Raw genomic sequence first — 14,785 nt, 5'->3', positions numbered from 1 at the left:
TGTGTTGTGTGGTGTTGTGTTGTGTTGTGTGGTGTTGTGTTGTGTTGTGTGGTGTTGTGTTGTGTTGTGTGGTGTTGTGTGGTGTTGTGTGTGGTATGGTGTGGTGTGGTGTGATGTGTTGTGATGTGTTGTGTTGTGTGTGGTGTTGTGTTGTGATGTGTGGTGTTGTGATGTGTGGTGTTGTGTTGTGTGTGGTGGTGTGTGGTGTGGTGTTGTGTTGTGTTGTGTGTGGTGTGGTGTGGTGTGGTGTTTAGTGGTGTGGTGTTGTGTGTGGTGTTGTGTGATGTGGTGTTTAGTGGTGTGGTGTGGTGTGTGGTGTGGTGTGTGGTGTGGTGTTCAGTGGTGTGGTGTGGTGTTTAGTGGTGTGGTGTGGTGTTGTGTGTGGTGTTGTGTGTGGTGTGGTGTGGTGTGTGGTGTGGTGTTCTGTGGTGTGGTGTTTAGTGGTGTGTGGTGTGGTGTGTGGTGTTCTGTGGTGTGGTGTGGGGCAATAAACTGGTGTCCCTTTGTAACATGAAGATGTTCAACTGTGTTCAGCTTCAACACTTTAGTCACTGTATTTACTGTGTTAATAATAATAATAATAATAATTGTTGTGTTCACTACAGAAGAGAAGCATCACTTTGCCCAGATGTGGTTGTGGCTCAGATCGACCCGAGAAAACTGAAGAAAAACCAAACTGTAAATGTCTCTGTAAGTGTGAGAGAGGAACAGTGCAGAGATTCCACATGGATTTATAATGTAAATAAAACTGTGTGTGTGTGTGTGTATGTGTGTGTGTGTGTATATGTGTGTGTGTGTACGTGTGTGTGTGTGTATGTGTATATGTGTGTGTGTACGTGTGTGTGTGTGTGTAGGTGTCAGAGTGTCGTGCTGCACCACAGGGTTTCTCTCCTGGCCTTCAGTGGCAGCAGCAACAAGTCAGCAACTTCTCTCAAATCCGTCAGGTTTGTTATCTTCACCTGCACAAACCTCATAAACACACTGATGTTATTTTATTCAACTCTCTCTGTCTGTCTGTCTGACTGTCTCTCTGACTGTCTGTCTGTCTGTCTGTCTGACTGTCTGTCTGTCTGTCTCTGACTGTCTGTCTGTCTGTCTGTCTGTCTGACTGTCTCTCTGACTGTCTGTCTGTCTGTCTGTCTGTCTCTCTGTCTGTCTGACTGTCTCTCTGACTGTCTGTCTCTCTGACTGTCTGTCTGTCTGTCTGTCTGTCTCTCTGTCTGTTTGACTGTCTCTCTGACTGTCTGTCTGTCTGTCTCTCTGACTGTCTGTCTCTGACTGTCTGACTGTCTGTCTGTCTCTCTGACTGTCTGTCTGACTGTCTCTCTGACTGTCTGTCTGTCTGTCTCTCTGACTGTCTGTCTGTCTCTCTGACTGTCTCTGTCTGTCTGTCTCTCTGACTGTCTGTCTCTCTGTCTGTCTGTCTGACTGTCTCTCTGACTGTCTGTCTGTCTCTCTGTCTGACTGTCTGTCTCTGTCTGTCTGACTGTCTGTCTCTCTGCCTGTCTGTCTGTCTCTCTGTCTGACTGTCTCTCTGTCTGTCTGACTGTCTGTCTCTCTGCCTGTCTGTCTGTCTGTCTGTCTGTCTGTCTGTCTGTCTGTCTGTCTCTCTGCCTGTCTGTCTGTCTGTCTGTCTGTCTGTTTGTCTGTCTCTCTGTCTCTCTGACTGTCTGTCTGTCTCTCTGTCTGACTGTCTGTCTCTTTGTCTGTCTGACTGTCTGTCTCTCTGCCTGTCTGTCTGTCTCTCTGTCTGACTGTCTCTCTGTCTGTCTGACTGTCTGTCTCTCTGTCTGTCTCTCTGCCTGTCTGCCTGTCTGTCTCTCTGCCTGTCTCTCTGCCTGTCTCTCTGCCTGTCTGTCTGTCTGTTTGTCTATCTCTCTGTCTATCTCTCTGTCTGTCTCTCTGCCTGTCTGTCTGTCTGTCTGTCTCTCTGCCTGTCTCTCTGCCTGTCTGTCTGTCTGTCTGTCTGTCTTTCTGTCTGTCTAAAACATCCTTAAAACATCCTGGACCCTGATTGGTGTTCAGGTGGTGATGAATTCTCTCTAACAGCAGCTCTGACTGTAGAGCAGGTTTATATTAATGTACTCACTCTGATACACTATCGTTTCCATAGTAACAGATCGTTCACATGGTGATGATGATGATGTGGTGACACTGACATTCCACATGAGATTCCTTCATAAATAAAACCTGTAGTTGTTACTTGATCTTTGTTGATGTGAATGTTGTCAGTAACTAAAGGCTCAGGTTAGTAACAGTGACTAGTTCAGTGGTGTGGTGTTCAGTGGTGTGGTGTTCAGTGGTGTGGTGTTCAGTGGTGTGGTGTTCAGTGGTGTGGTCTGCTCCTTCACACCAACGCTGCTCCTGATTTTACTCCATGATGTTGAGCTGCAGTGTTTTTTCTGTTTCAGAGCGTCTCCAAACATCGGCAGCACTGGAAAGCCCAGTTTCTCGATGACAACGTTGTCATGGTGAGAAATTAAACCTCATGTGAAAATAAATAAAAACTAAATCTACTTTAACCACAGACTAGTTTATTACCACAGACTAGTTTATTACCACAGACTAGTTTATTACCACAGACTAGTTTATTACCACAGACTAGTTTATTACAACAGACTAGTTTATTACAACAGACTAGTTTATTACCACAGACTTGTTTATTACCACAGACTTGTTTATTACCACAGACTAGTTTATTACAACAGACTAGTTTATTACCACAGACTTGTTTATTACAACAGACTTGTTTATTACCACAGACTTGTTTATTACCACAGACTAGTTTATTACCACAGACTTGTTTATTACCACAGACTAGTTTATTACCACAGACTAGTTTATTACCACAGACTAGTTTATTACAACAGACTAGTTTATTACAACAGACTAGTTTATTACAACAGACTAGTTTATTACCACAGACTAGTTTATTACCACAGACTTGTTTATTACCACAGACTAGTTTATTACCACAGACTAGTTTATTACCACAGACTAGTTTATTACCACAGACTAGTTTATTACCACAGACTTGTTTATTACCACAGACTAGTTTATTACAACAGACTAGTTTATTACCACAGACTTGTTTATTACAACAGACTTGTTTATTACCACAGACTTGTTTATTACCACAGACTTGTTTATTACCACAGACTAGTTTATTACCACAGACTAGTTTATTACCACAGACTTGTTTATTACCACAGACTAGTTTATTACCACAGACTAGTTTATTACCACAGACTAGTTTATTACAACAGACTAGTTTATTACAACAGACTAGTTTATTACAACAGACTAGTTTATTACCACAGACTAGTTTATTACCACAGACTTGTTTATTACCACAGACTAGTTTATTACCACAGACTTGTTTATTACCACAGACTAGTTTATTACAACAGACTAGTTTATTACCACAGACTAGTTTATTACCACAGACTAGTTTATTACAACAGACTAGTTTATTACCACAGACTTGTTTATTACCACAGACTAGTTTATTACCACAGACTAGTTTATTACCACAGACTAGTTTATTACAACAGACTAGTTTATTACCACAGACTTGTTTATTACAACAGACTTGTTTATTACCACAGACTTGTTTATTACCACAGACTAGTTTATTACCACAGACTTGTTTATTACCACAGACTAGTTTATTACCACAGACTAGTTTATTACAACAGACTAGTTTATTACAACAGACTAGTTTATTACAACAGACTAGTTTATTACAACAGACTAGTTTATTACCACAGACTTGTTTATTACCACAGACTAGTTTATTACCACAGACTAGTTTATTACCACAGACTAGTTTATTACCACAGACTAGTTTATTACCACAGACTAGTTTATTACCACAGACTTGTTTATTACCACAGACTAGTTTATTACAACAGACTAGTTTATTACCACAGACTTGTTTATTACAACAGACTTGTTTATTACCACAGACTTGTTTATTACCACAGACTTGTTTATTACCACAGACTAGTTTATTACCACAGACTAGTTTATTACCACAGACTTGTTTATTACCACAGACTAGTTTATTACCACAGACTAGTTTATTACCACAGACTAGTTTATTACAACAGACTAGTTTATTACAACAGACTAGTTTATTACAACAGACTAGTTTATTACCACAGACTAGTTTATTACCACAGACTTGTTTATTACCACAGACTAGTTTATTACCACAGACTTGTTTATTACCACAGACTAGTTTATTACAACAGACTAGTTTATTACCACAGACTAGTTTATTACCACAGACTAGTTTATTACAACAGACTAGTTTATTACCACAGACTTGTTTATTACCACAGACTAGTTTATTACCACAGACTAGTTTATTACCACAGACTTGTTTATTACCACAGACTTGTTTATTACCACAGACTTGTTTATTACCACAGACTTGTTTATTACCACAGACTTGTTTATTACCACAGACTTGTTTATTACCACAGACTAGTTTATTACCACAGACTAGTTTATTACCACAGACTAGTTTATTACAACAGACTAGTTTATTACAACAGACTAGTTTATTACCACAGACTTGTTTATTACCACAGACGTGTTTATTACCACAGACTAGTTTATTACCACAGACTTGTTTATTACCACAGACTTGTTTATTACCACAGACTAGTTTATTACCACAGACTAGTTTATTACAACAGACTAGTTTATTACCACAGACTAGTTTATTACAACAGACTAGTTTATTACCACAGACTTGTTTATTACCACAGACTTGTTTATTACCACAGACTTGTTTATTACCACAGACTAGTTTATTACCACAGACTAGTTTATTACCACAGACTTGGTTTATTAGTTTGCTCAAAAATCATTTACAAACTAACCTGCAACAAAACACCACTTTATCTGTCTTCAGCCCGGAGCAGACGATGAAGACGGATGGAAGAGATTTAGTTTGGGTGAAAAAGTTTATCTGAATGTTACTCAGAGTGACGGAGACACACAGAGTCCAGGACTCGATTATGTCAAGGTGTGGGAGTATACACACGTATACACACGTATACACACGTATACACACGTATACACACACGTATACACACGTATACACACGTATACACACACGTATACACACACGTATACACACGTATACACACGTATACACACACGTATACACACGTATACACACGTATACACACACGTATACACACGTATACACACGTATACACACGTATACACACACGTATACACACGTATACACACACGTATACACACGTATACACACGTATACACACGTATACACACGTATACACACACGTATACACACGTATACACACGTATACACACGTATACACACACGTATACACACGTATACACACGTATACACACACGTATACACACGTATACACACACGTATACACACGTATACACACGTATACACACGTATACACACATATACACACGTATACACACATATACACACATATACACACGTATACACACATATACACACGTATACACACGTATACACACACATATACACACATATACACACACATATACGGACACATATACGGACACATATACGGACACATATACGCACACATATACACACACATATACACACATATACACACATATACACACATATACACACATACACACACATATACACACATATACACACACGTACACACTTATACACACACATATACACACATATACACACATATACACACACATACACACACTTATACACACATACACACACACACATACACACATACACACACACACTTATTCACACACACATATACACACACACAGACAAACTTATTCACACACACATACAGTATACACACACATACACACATACATACACACATACACACACTTATACATTTACATTTACAGCATTTGGCAGACGCCATTATCCAGAGCGACGTACATAAGTGCTTATACAAACTTATACACACACATACACACACTTATACACACTTATACACACTTACACACACATACACACACATACATACACACACACACACACATACACTCACACATACACACACACACATACGCACACAAATACACACACATAGACACTTATACACACATACACACTTATACACACATACACACACATACATACACACACAAATACACACACAGACACATATACACACACACATACACACACACACAGACATACACAAAATAATCTCAGTGTAAAATATGAGTTAAATCTGTAGATATTTTACATCAGGAACAAGAAGAAGAGCTTCATCACTGATTCTGTGCCTTTGTTCCATCAGCTCGGCTTCCCTCCATTCCTCAGCATCGTCAGTAAACTCCCTCAGGTAACGTTCCCCCTCACGTCACAGAGACATGATGATGTTCGATGATGTCAGCGTCTGAGCTCATGCTGTCTGATTGTCTGATTTATTTGTTCCTGTTCCTCAGTCCACCGTATCGTCCGTGCTCGAGTACCTGATCAGCTGGTTCGAGGAGAACGACTTTGTTCCACAGCTGGTCTGTAAACATGCTTCATATTGATCAAGTTCACACGTCACACAGGACTTTACTTAAAGTTTATTTTAAAAAAAGATTCACTTAAAGATGGTCACAGTTTTGAAAACATTCACAAAAAATATTAATCATTTTTAATGTATAATTTTATTTTTAATAGGTTTGGTGTTAAAGTGGAGGCTTTAGAATTTCAGTGCACAGATAAATTAACCTCATAAAGGCACAAAATACTGAGGGAGGCTTTAGGTTGCTTTATGGCTGGATGCTTATTTTAAGTGTGTGTCTGTGTGTGTGTGTGTTTGTGTTCACAGGGTAGATGGCTTTATGCTTTATTGGCGTGTCTTGAGAAACCTCTTCTCCCTGAAGCACATTCACTCATTAGACAGCTGGCAAGGAGATGCTCTGCAGTGCGGGCTCAGCTGGTACACACACAAAACACACACATAAACATATATACGCACACACACACACACATATATACACATACACACAGAAAACACACACACATATATATACACCCATATACACACACAAAACACACACACATATATACTGTACACACATACACACACACAAACCTCTATACTTGCCTGTGGGTTGGTGTTTCCTTGTACGCTTCAGTTGTGCTTACAGAAAGTGACATCTCTGTGTTGTATGTTCCAGGAGAATAAAGATGATGAGCGTTTATCAGCACTGAACCTCATGATCTGTATAGTAGCAAGGTAACTAACACGCTAACATCCCAGCTAGGAGCGTATCCATGAGACATAACCCATCCTCACCACCATAATAAAGCCAGCAGGATCACATCAACGATATACACACGTTTAAACACAGTAAATGACTCGTCTCAGGAACACAGACTCTCCTCTCTTCTAATGACTGTATTTTGACCATCGCACTATATCATATAATCACATAGAACTGATTACTTCCACATGACTAGTCACTCTTTATATTTTTAATATTGTGTGTACAAATATACAGCGTTTTATTTATTTTTTTTATTATAGGTATTTTGAACAAAATGATTTGGCTGACAAAGAGTGAAGACAGAAGATGAACCTCGAGCTTCTGGACACGACATTTTGTTCTGTTCACTTCTTTGTTTGTATGGAGGCTGAAAAAAGGCAGAAATTCTGAATATTCCTTGACATCCAGCCTTTATTGTCACTTTTTTATCAGTATTCTGGATCTGATTTAAAATGGCAATTGTGATAAACCAATAAATGTAAAAAAAAATAATAATAATAAATAAGGATTTGTTCTGAAATAAACTCCTAAATACTGTATTTAAATGTTAGGCTCAGATGTTTATTTTTTTTTATTTTTCTTATTTTTTATGCTTACATTTCATTTCAGAGATCAAATTATTCTTTGCTTTATTTTTATAAATAAAAAGTGTGTTTATACATCAAACATTTCATAGAATTTGAATAAATTACAAATACACAATTACATATATATTTGTTTTACTTGCCTCCGGTTTATTTGACATTTGTTGAATTAATGTATAATTATAATAATTATTATTATTATTATTTAGTTATTTAATTATTATTTTATTATTATTGTTACTATTATTATTACTATTATTATTACTATTTTATTTATTATTACAATTATTATTACTATTATTATTACTATTATTAGTAGTATTTTATTTATTATTATTATTATTACTATTATTATTAGTATTTTATTTATTATTATTATTATTATTATTGCACTTTTACTCGTTAAACAGCCCCCTTTTGAAACAACCATTTAGAACCAATTTTGAACTCAAAACGACGATTTTTATTAGCTAATTTTCTTGTCAATCAACGCGGTCGTTACTTATTCTCAGTTCTCATTGGTTAAGGGCTTTGTCAATCGTACAGCTCTGTTCCTGTTCACACCCGTCTTTAGCGCCCCAGGACCCGAAGCCTGTTAGCAGGACGGCAGCAGATTAGCATCATGGCGGTGGCTGTGCGAGCTTTACAAGACCAGCTGGAGAAAGCGAAGGAAAGCTTGAAGAATGTGGACGAAAATATAAAGAAATTAACCGGCAGGGACCCGAACGAGTTACGGTACGGAGCATGTGCTTCTGTGGTCACAGTTTATAATGGGGGGTCATTCGGCTAAGTGGCTAATAACCGTGTTAGCCTAGCATGGTTAGCCTAGCATGGTTAGCATGCTAATGTTAGCTGCAGTGTCCGTATTAAGGCGAAAATGTGACGTGATTTAAGACCTTTTGTCTATCTTCGGGTTCCGAATCTGATGTATAATTATTTATTACTAAGACATTTCCCCAGCTACATTTCTGCTACAGTTCGTTATGCTAGTTAGCGTTAGCTAAAGCACGCTGCACGGTAGCGTGGCGTCGGTAGTTAGCTGAAGTAGCAAAGCTAGTGAACAAAACGCGCTCTTACAAGTTTGTAATAAAAAAAGAAGCAAAACCTCCGTTTATAAGAAACATGAACGAGCTCTAATGTGAGTGTCTGACAAACGGGTTGTAATGTGGCGCTCAGTTCGTCTCTACAGCCTGAGGACTTCTTTACAAACCAGTTCTCATGTGTGTAAATATTATTCTGTCCATTTAAAACCGTCTCGTGGTATAATTAAACTCTCATACCTAATGACGTGTATACACGTGTTTATTGGTCTTCACACGCAGGCTGTACAGTGTGTATATTGTAATGTAAAGTGTTACTGAGCTCTGAGTGTTAATGATGATGATGATGATGATGATGTTACAGGCCAGGTCAGACCAGACGGCTTTCTGTCACAGGCCCAGGTGGAGGTGGAGGTAGAGGCAGAGGAATCAACATACTGAGGTACGTTTTAAATTCTTTCCAAAATGGGAGCATTGCATGGTTTAAAGAGTTTAACGTAACGTGTTTCTGTTTGAAGGCGTGGACTCTCCGATGGCGGCGGTGCAGGACCCCCAGCCAAACAGAGGGACGTCGAAGGGGCTCTCTTAAGGTATCAAACCAGACCGTTGTTAAACTAATAACTTATTAAATCTGATGCTTTTTTAAAGTTTGTGTCGACACGTTATTTTGTCCCTGCAGGCTGGCAGGGGATCAGCGAGCCAGGAGAGATTCACGACATGACAGCGACGCTGAGGACGAGGACGATGTCAAGAAAGTAAGAGAACGGCTCTTTAGGTCAAAGATTAAATGTCTTAGCAGGAGGCGCTCGTACGCGTCCAGCCAACTTACTGCTTCATATAAAACCAAAACCAGACGAATGTTGCTTCACTCTCTTTAAACGCAAAGTTTCCAATTTTGTAAATGATATATTTTTTAAATGTATTTATTTATTGTAATGTCCCCAAAACTATTGGGACACACGGATCGTTCCCTTGCAGGACTATTCACACATCAATACAGTGAATGTGTGTGAATGAGTCTGAATATTAACTCAGCTTTTCTGTCTCTGTGCAGCCAGCGTTGCAGTCATCAGTAGTCGCTACCTCCAAGGAGCGCACACGCAGAGATCTGATTCAGGATCAGACAATGGACGAGAGAGGAAAGCAAAGGTAGCTGCCTGATTTTAGTGTATCTGATGTAAATCACTGTAGTTCACAGCACAACAAAAAGTCTGCTGTTTTCTGTACTTCAGTGTATAGATGTACAGAAGAACCTTATGTGAATGAATTACATATAAATTCTTTATATTTGTTGCACTGTTTTTATAAAGTTGAATCTGACAGAAATCTGTTTCATCTGCAGAAATCGCCGCATGTTTGGCCTGTTGATGGGAACTTTACAGAAATTTAAGCAGGAGTCGACGGTGTCCACAGAGAGGGTATTTAACAAAAGTGACAACTTTTGATTGATGATTTTTTTTTTTTTATTCCCTCTTTTAGCTTTCTTGCTATAATGTCAGAGTTACAGTTGTTTAGAAAATGGCACACGGTGCAGACAGTGAACGTTCAGCTCGGCCGTAACGTCCGATCAAAACGGCTGAGACGTGGACCGTAAAACATCTTTTATCTCAACCCCGTTTTTAGCTCAAAAGACGGCAGGAAATTGAGCAGAAGCTGGAAGTACAAGCCGAACAAGAGCGTAAGAAAGTGGAGAGCGAGAGACGTGAGCTGTTCGAGGAGAGACGAGCCAAGCAGACGGAGCTCAGGCTTCTGGAGCATAAAGTGGAGCTGGCTCAGCTGGTAATCTTCTCCTTTATCTCTCGTCATTTAGCAGAGTTATTATTCTATAAACACTCCTGTCGTGTCCATGGATTAGTGCACTATCCTGCTGGCACAGACGGCTTCCCTTTAAGTTAGAGCTACACAACTGAACACTTACTAGTGAAAAGGGATTAAAGAAATAGGCTTTAACACACATGGTGCTTGTTGTAAATCTGAGACACAAATACGTTTTTTTTTTAAATGTTATAAATTTTGTGCTTTTTCTCAGAAATGTTCTATTTATAATAAACGATTAAAGCTTTTTCATCTGCTTCAGATGTTTGAGTTAAGTTTGGAGATTTTTTTTTATTTTTATTGAACACCTTAAAAACATGTTGTAGATGTTTTTGTTTTGTTTCAGCTTCACTTATTCATTTTTTTTTCTCCTAGCAAGAGGAGTGGAACGCCCACAACACTAAGATTATCAAGTTCATTCGCACTAAGACCAAACCTCCGCTCCTCTACCTGCCGGGTCGCATGTGTTCAGCCACACAGAAGCTCCTGGACGAGTCTCAGAAAAAAATGAATGGTAAAGTGTCCCGTGCCTCGTCTAAACATGAAAACTGGGAGAAGTTAGTGATGGAGCTTGAAATATGCTGTTTAATATTTTGGCCTTTTCTTCTGCACAATTAGCTGGAATTCTGCGTTTATTACCATTTGGTCCGATTGTGTGTAAAGATTTGACTTCATTTAGATCATTTGAGATCTGCATTCTTTCTAATCTTGAGATGTTTTAGTTTGTAACATCAGAAACATTTGTTTATGAGAATGAAATGTTGTATTGGGAAAAAAATCACACATTTGGTGTGTTTGACTTTGCAGCCATGTTTGATGAGAGGCGCGAGGCGTTCGCCGAGCACCTGAACAAGATGGAGGCTCGGCCGAGGCGTCAGTCTCAGCGCACTGGCAAAAAGGAAATGGAGAACGCTGAAGGGCGGAAGAAAGAAGAGGAAGATGAAGAGGAGGGTAAGCAGAAGGAAAGGTTGACAGGTAAACGGCATGGTGTAGAGATGGAGGAGGATGAGGAGGAGGAGGCAGAGGAGGAAATGGAAGAGAGAGAGGAGAGTTCCGAGGTCAGGGAGAGGGAGGGAGATGGGGAGCAGGAACAGAAGGAGGAAGAGGTGATTGAGAAGGAAGAGGGGGGGAAGGGGGAGAAGGATGAGGAAGAGGAGGAAAAGGCAGTAGAGGAGGATCGAGAGGTAGAGGAGAAGATGGAGGTTGAGATGGTAGTTGGGGATTTAGAGGGAGAGCAGCAGCAAGAAGAGCAGGAGAAAAGTCCAGAGGTAGAAGAGGTAGGTAACGATAGAGAGGAAGAGAAGGAAATTCATCAAGAAGACGGTGCAGAGTCCCCAAAAGTCACTGAAAACAACATGGAAGTTCAAGCGGAGGAATCTACAGATCCTCCTGTTGACGTTTCCTTGCAACCCACAACTATGGACCTCACAGAGGCAGGTGGCGCTCTCGAGCCCCAACCTCACACTGAACAAGAAGATGTAAAGAAGCCACAGGAAGTAGTCGTAGAGCCTCACGCACAGGAAGCAAAGAATGCAGAGGAGGAAGTGGACGAGGCACGAGGTCGAGCTAAAGCGACGAGCAGAAGCCAGAGGAGCAGCAGTAGCTCCTCGACGAGCTCCTCGACCAGTTCCTCATCCAGCGGCTCAAGCTCGTCCTCCAGCAGCTCCAGCAGCTCTTCGTCAGGCTCCTCGTCGTCCAGCTCTCGGTCACGCAGCCGCAGCAGAGAGCGTCGCAGGAGGAATTCAGAACGGAGGAAGAGCGACAGGAGTCAGAAGGCGAGCAAAAGCAGCAGTGGCCACAGAGAAAGGAAAGAAAGGTCCAAGGAGAAGGACAGGAAGAGGACGGCTTCGGACGGAGGCAGGTCGGGAAAACGGCCATCACGCAGCGAGCGGGAACGAAAATCAGACCGAAAAGAGAAAAGGCGTTAAAGGAAAAGGACACTTTTCTTTTGTAGGGGAAAAAAAGTCTGTCTGGTGGGGAGTTGGAATTGCCTTAAGATAATAACATCCTGCTCTTTTTAAGATTAAAACTACGTTCTGGGTTTCTTGTTTTTTCTTCCTTTTTTTTTTTTTTTTTTAATTTAGTTTTTTGTTTAAGACATTTGCTTTCTGTGCTTGCTGTCCTAATTTGTAGCTTTTATAAACATTGATTTTAAGCTCATGTTAAACCTGTGAACTTCCAGCCTCGTTATCTGATACCAGAAGTGATGAGTTTTGTCCCGAATGTGAGCGGTTTTGACCTCCGTATTGTGGGTTGTCATGTCCTGGTCATCAGCATGGTAGTGTAGTGATCTTGTGCAGTGCAGATGTCTGTCTTCAGTTTCTCTCTGTAAATGTCAGGCGACCGCCGTGTGGAGAGAAGAGCCGCATCCCTGATTTTTAGAGAGCTGCTGACCTTTTGTAGAAACGAAGCGTAATCATTCGCTGGGAGGAAGTTGAATAAAATGCAGAAAAACAAACACTCTTCATTGTCTTGATTTTATTGTGTGATCCTGTGTGAAATGAACACTGTAATAAATGTTTACCCACATATACAGAGCACATTACTGCCTCTTTTAGCTCTGAAGCTGTAATTAACACGGTTTTAAAGTGTCTAGATGAAACTAGGTAAAGAAAAGTGTGATAAAAGACTCCATATTTACACAAACCAGCGCTTTAATATGCTAAAGTGACCTCTTACTGCATTATTACAGTCTCCTACAGACTAAAGTGAAAGCACTGAAGACCATTAACACATGAAATGCTCAGTGTGCACTGAACACAACCCCAGAAATCACCTGTAAGATCACCTAAAGATTATAAACCCGATCAGGCCTTATAGGTGTCATGGTGTGGTATTGATGATAAAAGCCTTATGGGGTATAATAGGTGTTACTGTGGACCTTTATAATGAAGGTATTATTATGCATCACATGTATTAATAGTTATTACGGCACAGTGTTAGTGTCGGACTTGTGTGTATTCTAGTTGTTAAAGAACAGATTGATCCTCCTGTACATGAGACAGTACTCATCTCTGATCATATAAATACACCCATATAAACTTTCTGTTCCTGTGTCGTGGGATTAGTCGAGCTTTGTAGAACATGATGTATGATGATAAGGAGAGAAAGATTCCTCGTTTTACACAGTAGCACAAACTGCTTACTGGAAGTGTAAAATGAGACGAACACAAAACAAGCCCTTGGATCTGTTCATTTATTTTCAGGTTGTGTTTGTGACGTGCTGCTGTTGTCCACATGGTGGCAGTAGAGCTGCAGGCCGTGTTGTGTCCTCCTGACCCTGACTCAGGGTTTACAGCTCCACAGCCTGCCTGCTCTTCATGAGACTGATGATCTGAGTAAACAGTGCTGATGAAGTGAAGCCCTAAAGCCCTTTCCTGATGTTAGGTGTTGAGGGAAAACACCATGTTTCTGTCTTCAGCTTCATCTTTACTGAAAATATAATTATTTCTCTTTCCTCTGGTTTCTGTGAACGTCAGAGAGAATTTTACATTTTCAAAATGTTTGTTTTTCTGCTTACAATTTAACAATACAGAAGTCCGAATGATTCAATTTAACAACACCGACATCTTAACCTTCCGTATCAGGATGCTGTAGTGCAGGATAAACCTGATGTGGGCGTGGCCTGAGCCCTGGTGACGTCACTGCGGTGGATAATAGTGAGTTACCTAGTGATGTGTGTTTAGAATACTGCTCACAAATGTCGTTAGATGAAGTTCAGATTTATTGACAGATATTTTTCTAGTAATTGCTTTTTTCTGCCGTGTGCGTGTGTTTGTGTGTGCGTGTGTGTTTGCATATTATAGTGTGTGTGTGCGTGTTATAGTGTGTATGTGTTTGTGTGTGCGTGTGTGTGCATGTTATAGTGTGTGCGTGTATAAACATGTTATAGTGTGTGTGTCTGTGTGTGTGCGTGTGTTTGCGTGTGTGTGCGTGCGTGCGTGCGTGTGTGTGCATGTTATAGTATGTGTGTGTGTGCGCGTGTTAGTGCGTGTGTGCATGTTATTGTGTGTGCGTGTATAAGCATGTTATAGTGTGTGTGTGCGCGTGTGTGTGTAT

The 14,785-nt window shown here is 40.1% G+C and overlaps 2 protein-coding genes across 3 annotated transcripts in view; both read left to right on the top strand.

The window, feature by feature from the left end:
- The window catches only part of gemin2 (gem (nuclear organelle) associated protein 2), an 8,329-nt gene extending 428 nt beyond the window's left edge, over positions 1–7,901 (top strand). The window contains exons 3-11 of one of the 2 annotated variants that reach the window (XM_060879203.1): positions 606–690; positions 855–944; positions 2,412–2,471; positions 4,925–5,038; positions 6,321–6,365; positions 6,469–6,537; positions 6,846–6,956; positions 7,198–7,256; positions 7,548–7,901. In XM_060879203.1, the coding sequence (XP_060735186.1) occupies positions 606–690; positions 855–944; positions 2,412–2,471; positions 4,925–5,038; positions 6,321–6,365; positions 6,469–6,537; positions 6,846–6,956; positions 7,198–7,256; positions 7,548–7,584 (670 nt within the window). In that variant the 3' untranslated portion in view covers positions 7,585–7,901. The remainder of the gene's footprint in view (positions 1–605; positions 691–854; positions 945–2,411; positions 2,472–4,924; positions 5,039–6,320; positions 6,366–6,468; positions 6,538–6,845; positions 6,957–7,197; positions 7,257–7,547) is intronic. The other variant, XM_060879202.1, reaches the window with a different exon arrangement.
- Positions 7,902–8,412: 511 nt separating this feature from the next.
- Positions 8,413–13,184, top strand: pnn (pinin, desmosome associated protein). Its single transcript, XM_060880567.1, has 9 exons — positions 8,413–8,606; positions 9,276–9,353; positions 9,430–9,501; positions 9,591–9,666; positions 9,966–10,060; positions 10,254–10,329; positions 10,535–10,690; positions 11,102–11,240; positions 11,534–13,184. The coding sequence occupies exons 1-9, from the start codon at positions 8,494–8,496 to the stop codon at positions 12,652–12,654; spliced, it is 1,926 nt and encodes a 641-aa protein (XP_060736550.1). The 5' UTR covers positions 8,413–8,493; the 3' UTR covers positions 12,655–13,184.
- Positions 13,185–14,785: the final 1,601 nt, after the last annotated feature.

The sequence above is a fragment of the Tachysurus vachellii genome, chromosome 10 (genome assembly GCF_030014155.1).
Source record: "Tachysurus vachellii isolate PV-2020 chromosome 10, HZAU_Pvac_v1, whole genome shotgun sequence".
NCBI classification, from domain to species: Eukaryota; Metazoa; Chordata; class Actinopteri; order Siluriformes; family Bagridae; genus Tachysurus; species Tachysurus vachellii.
This window is presented reverse-complemented; position numbering and strand designations above follow the sequence as displayed.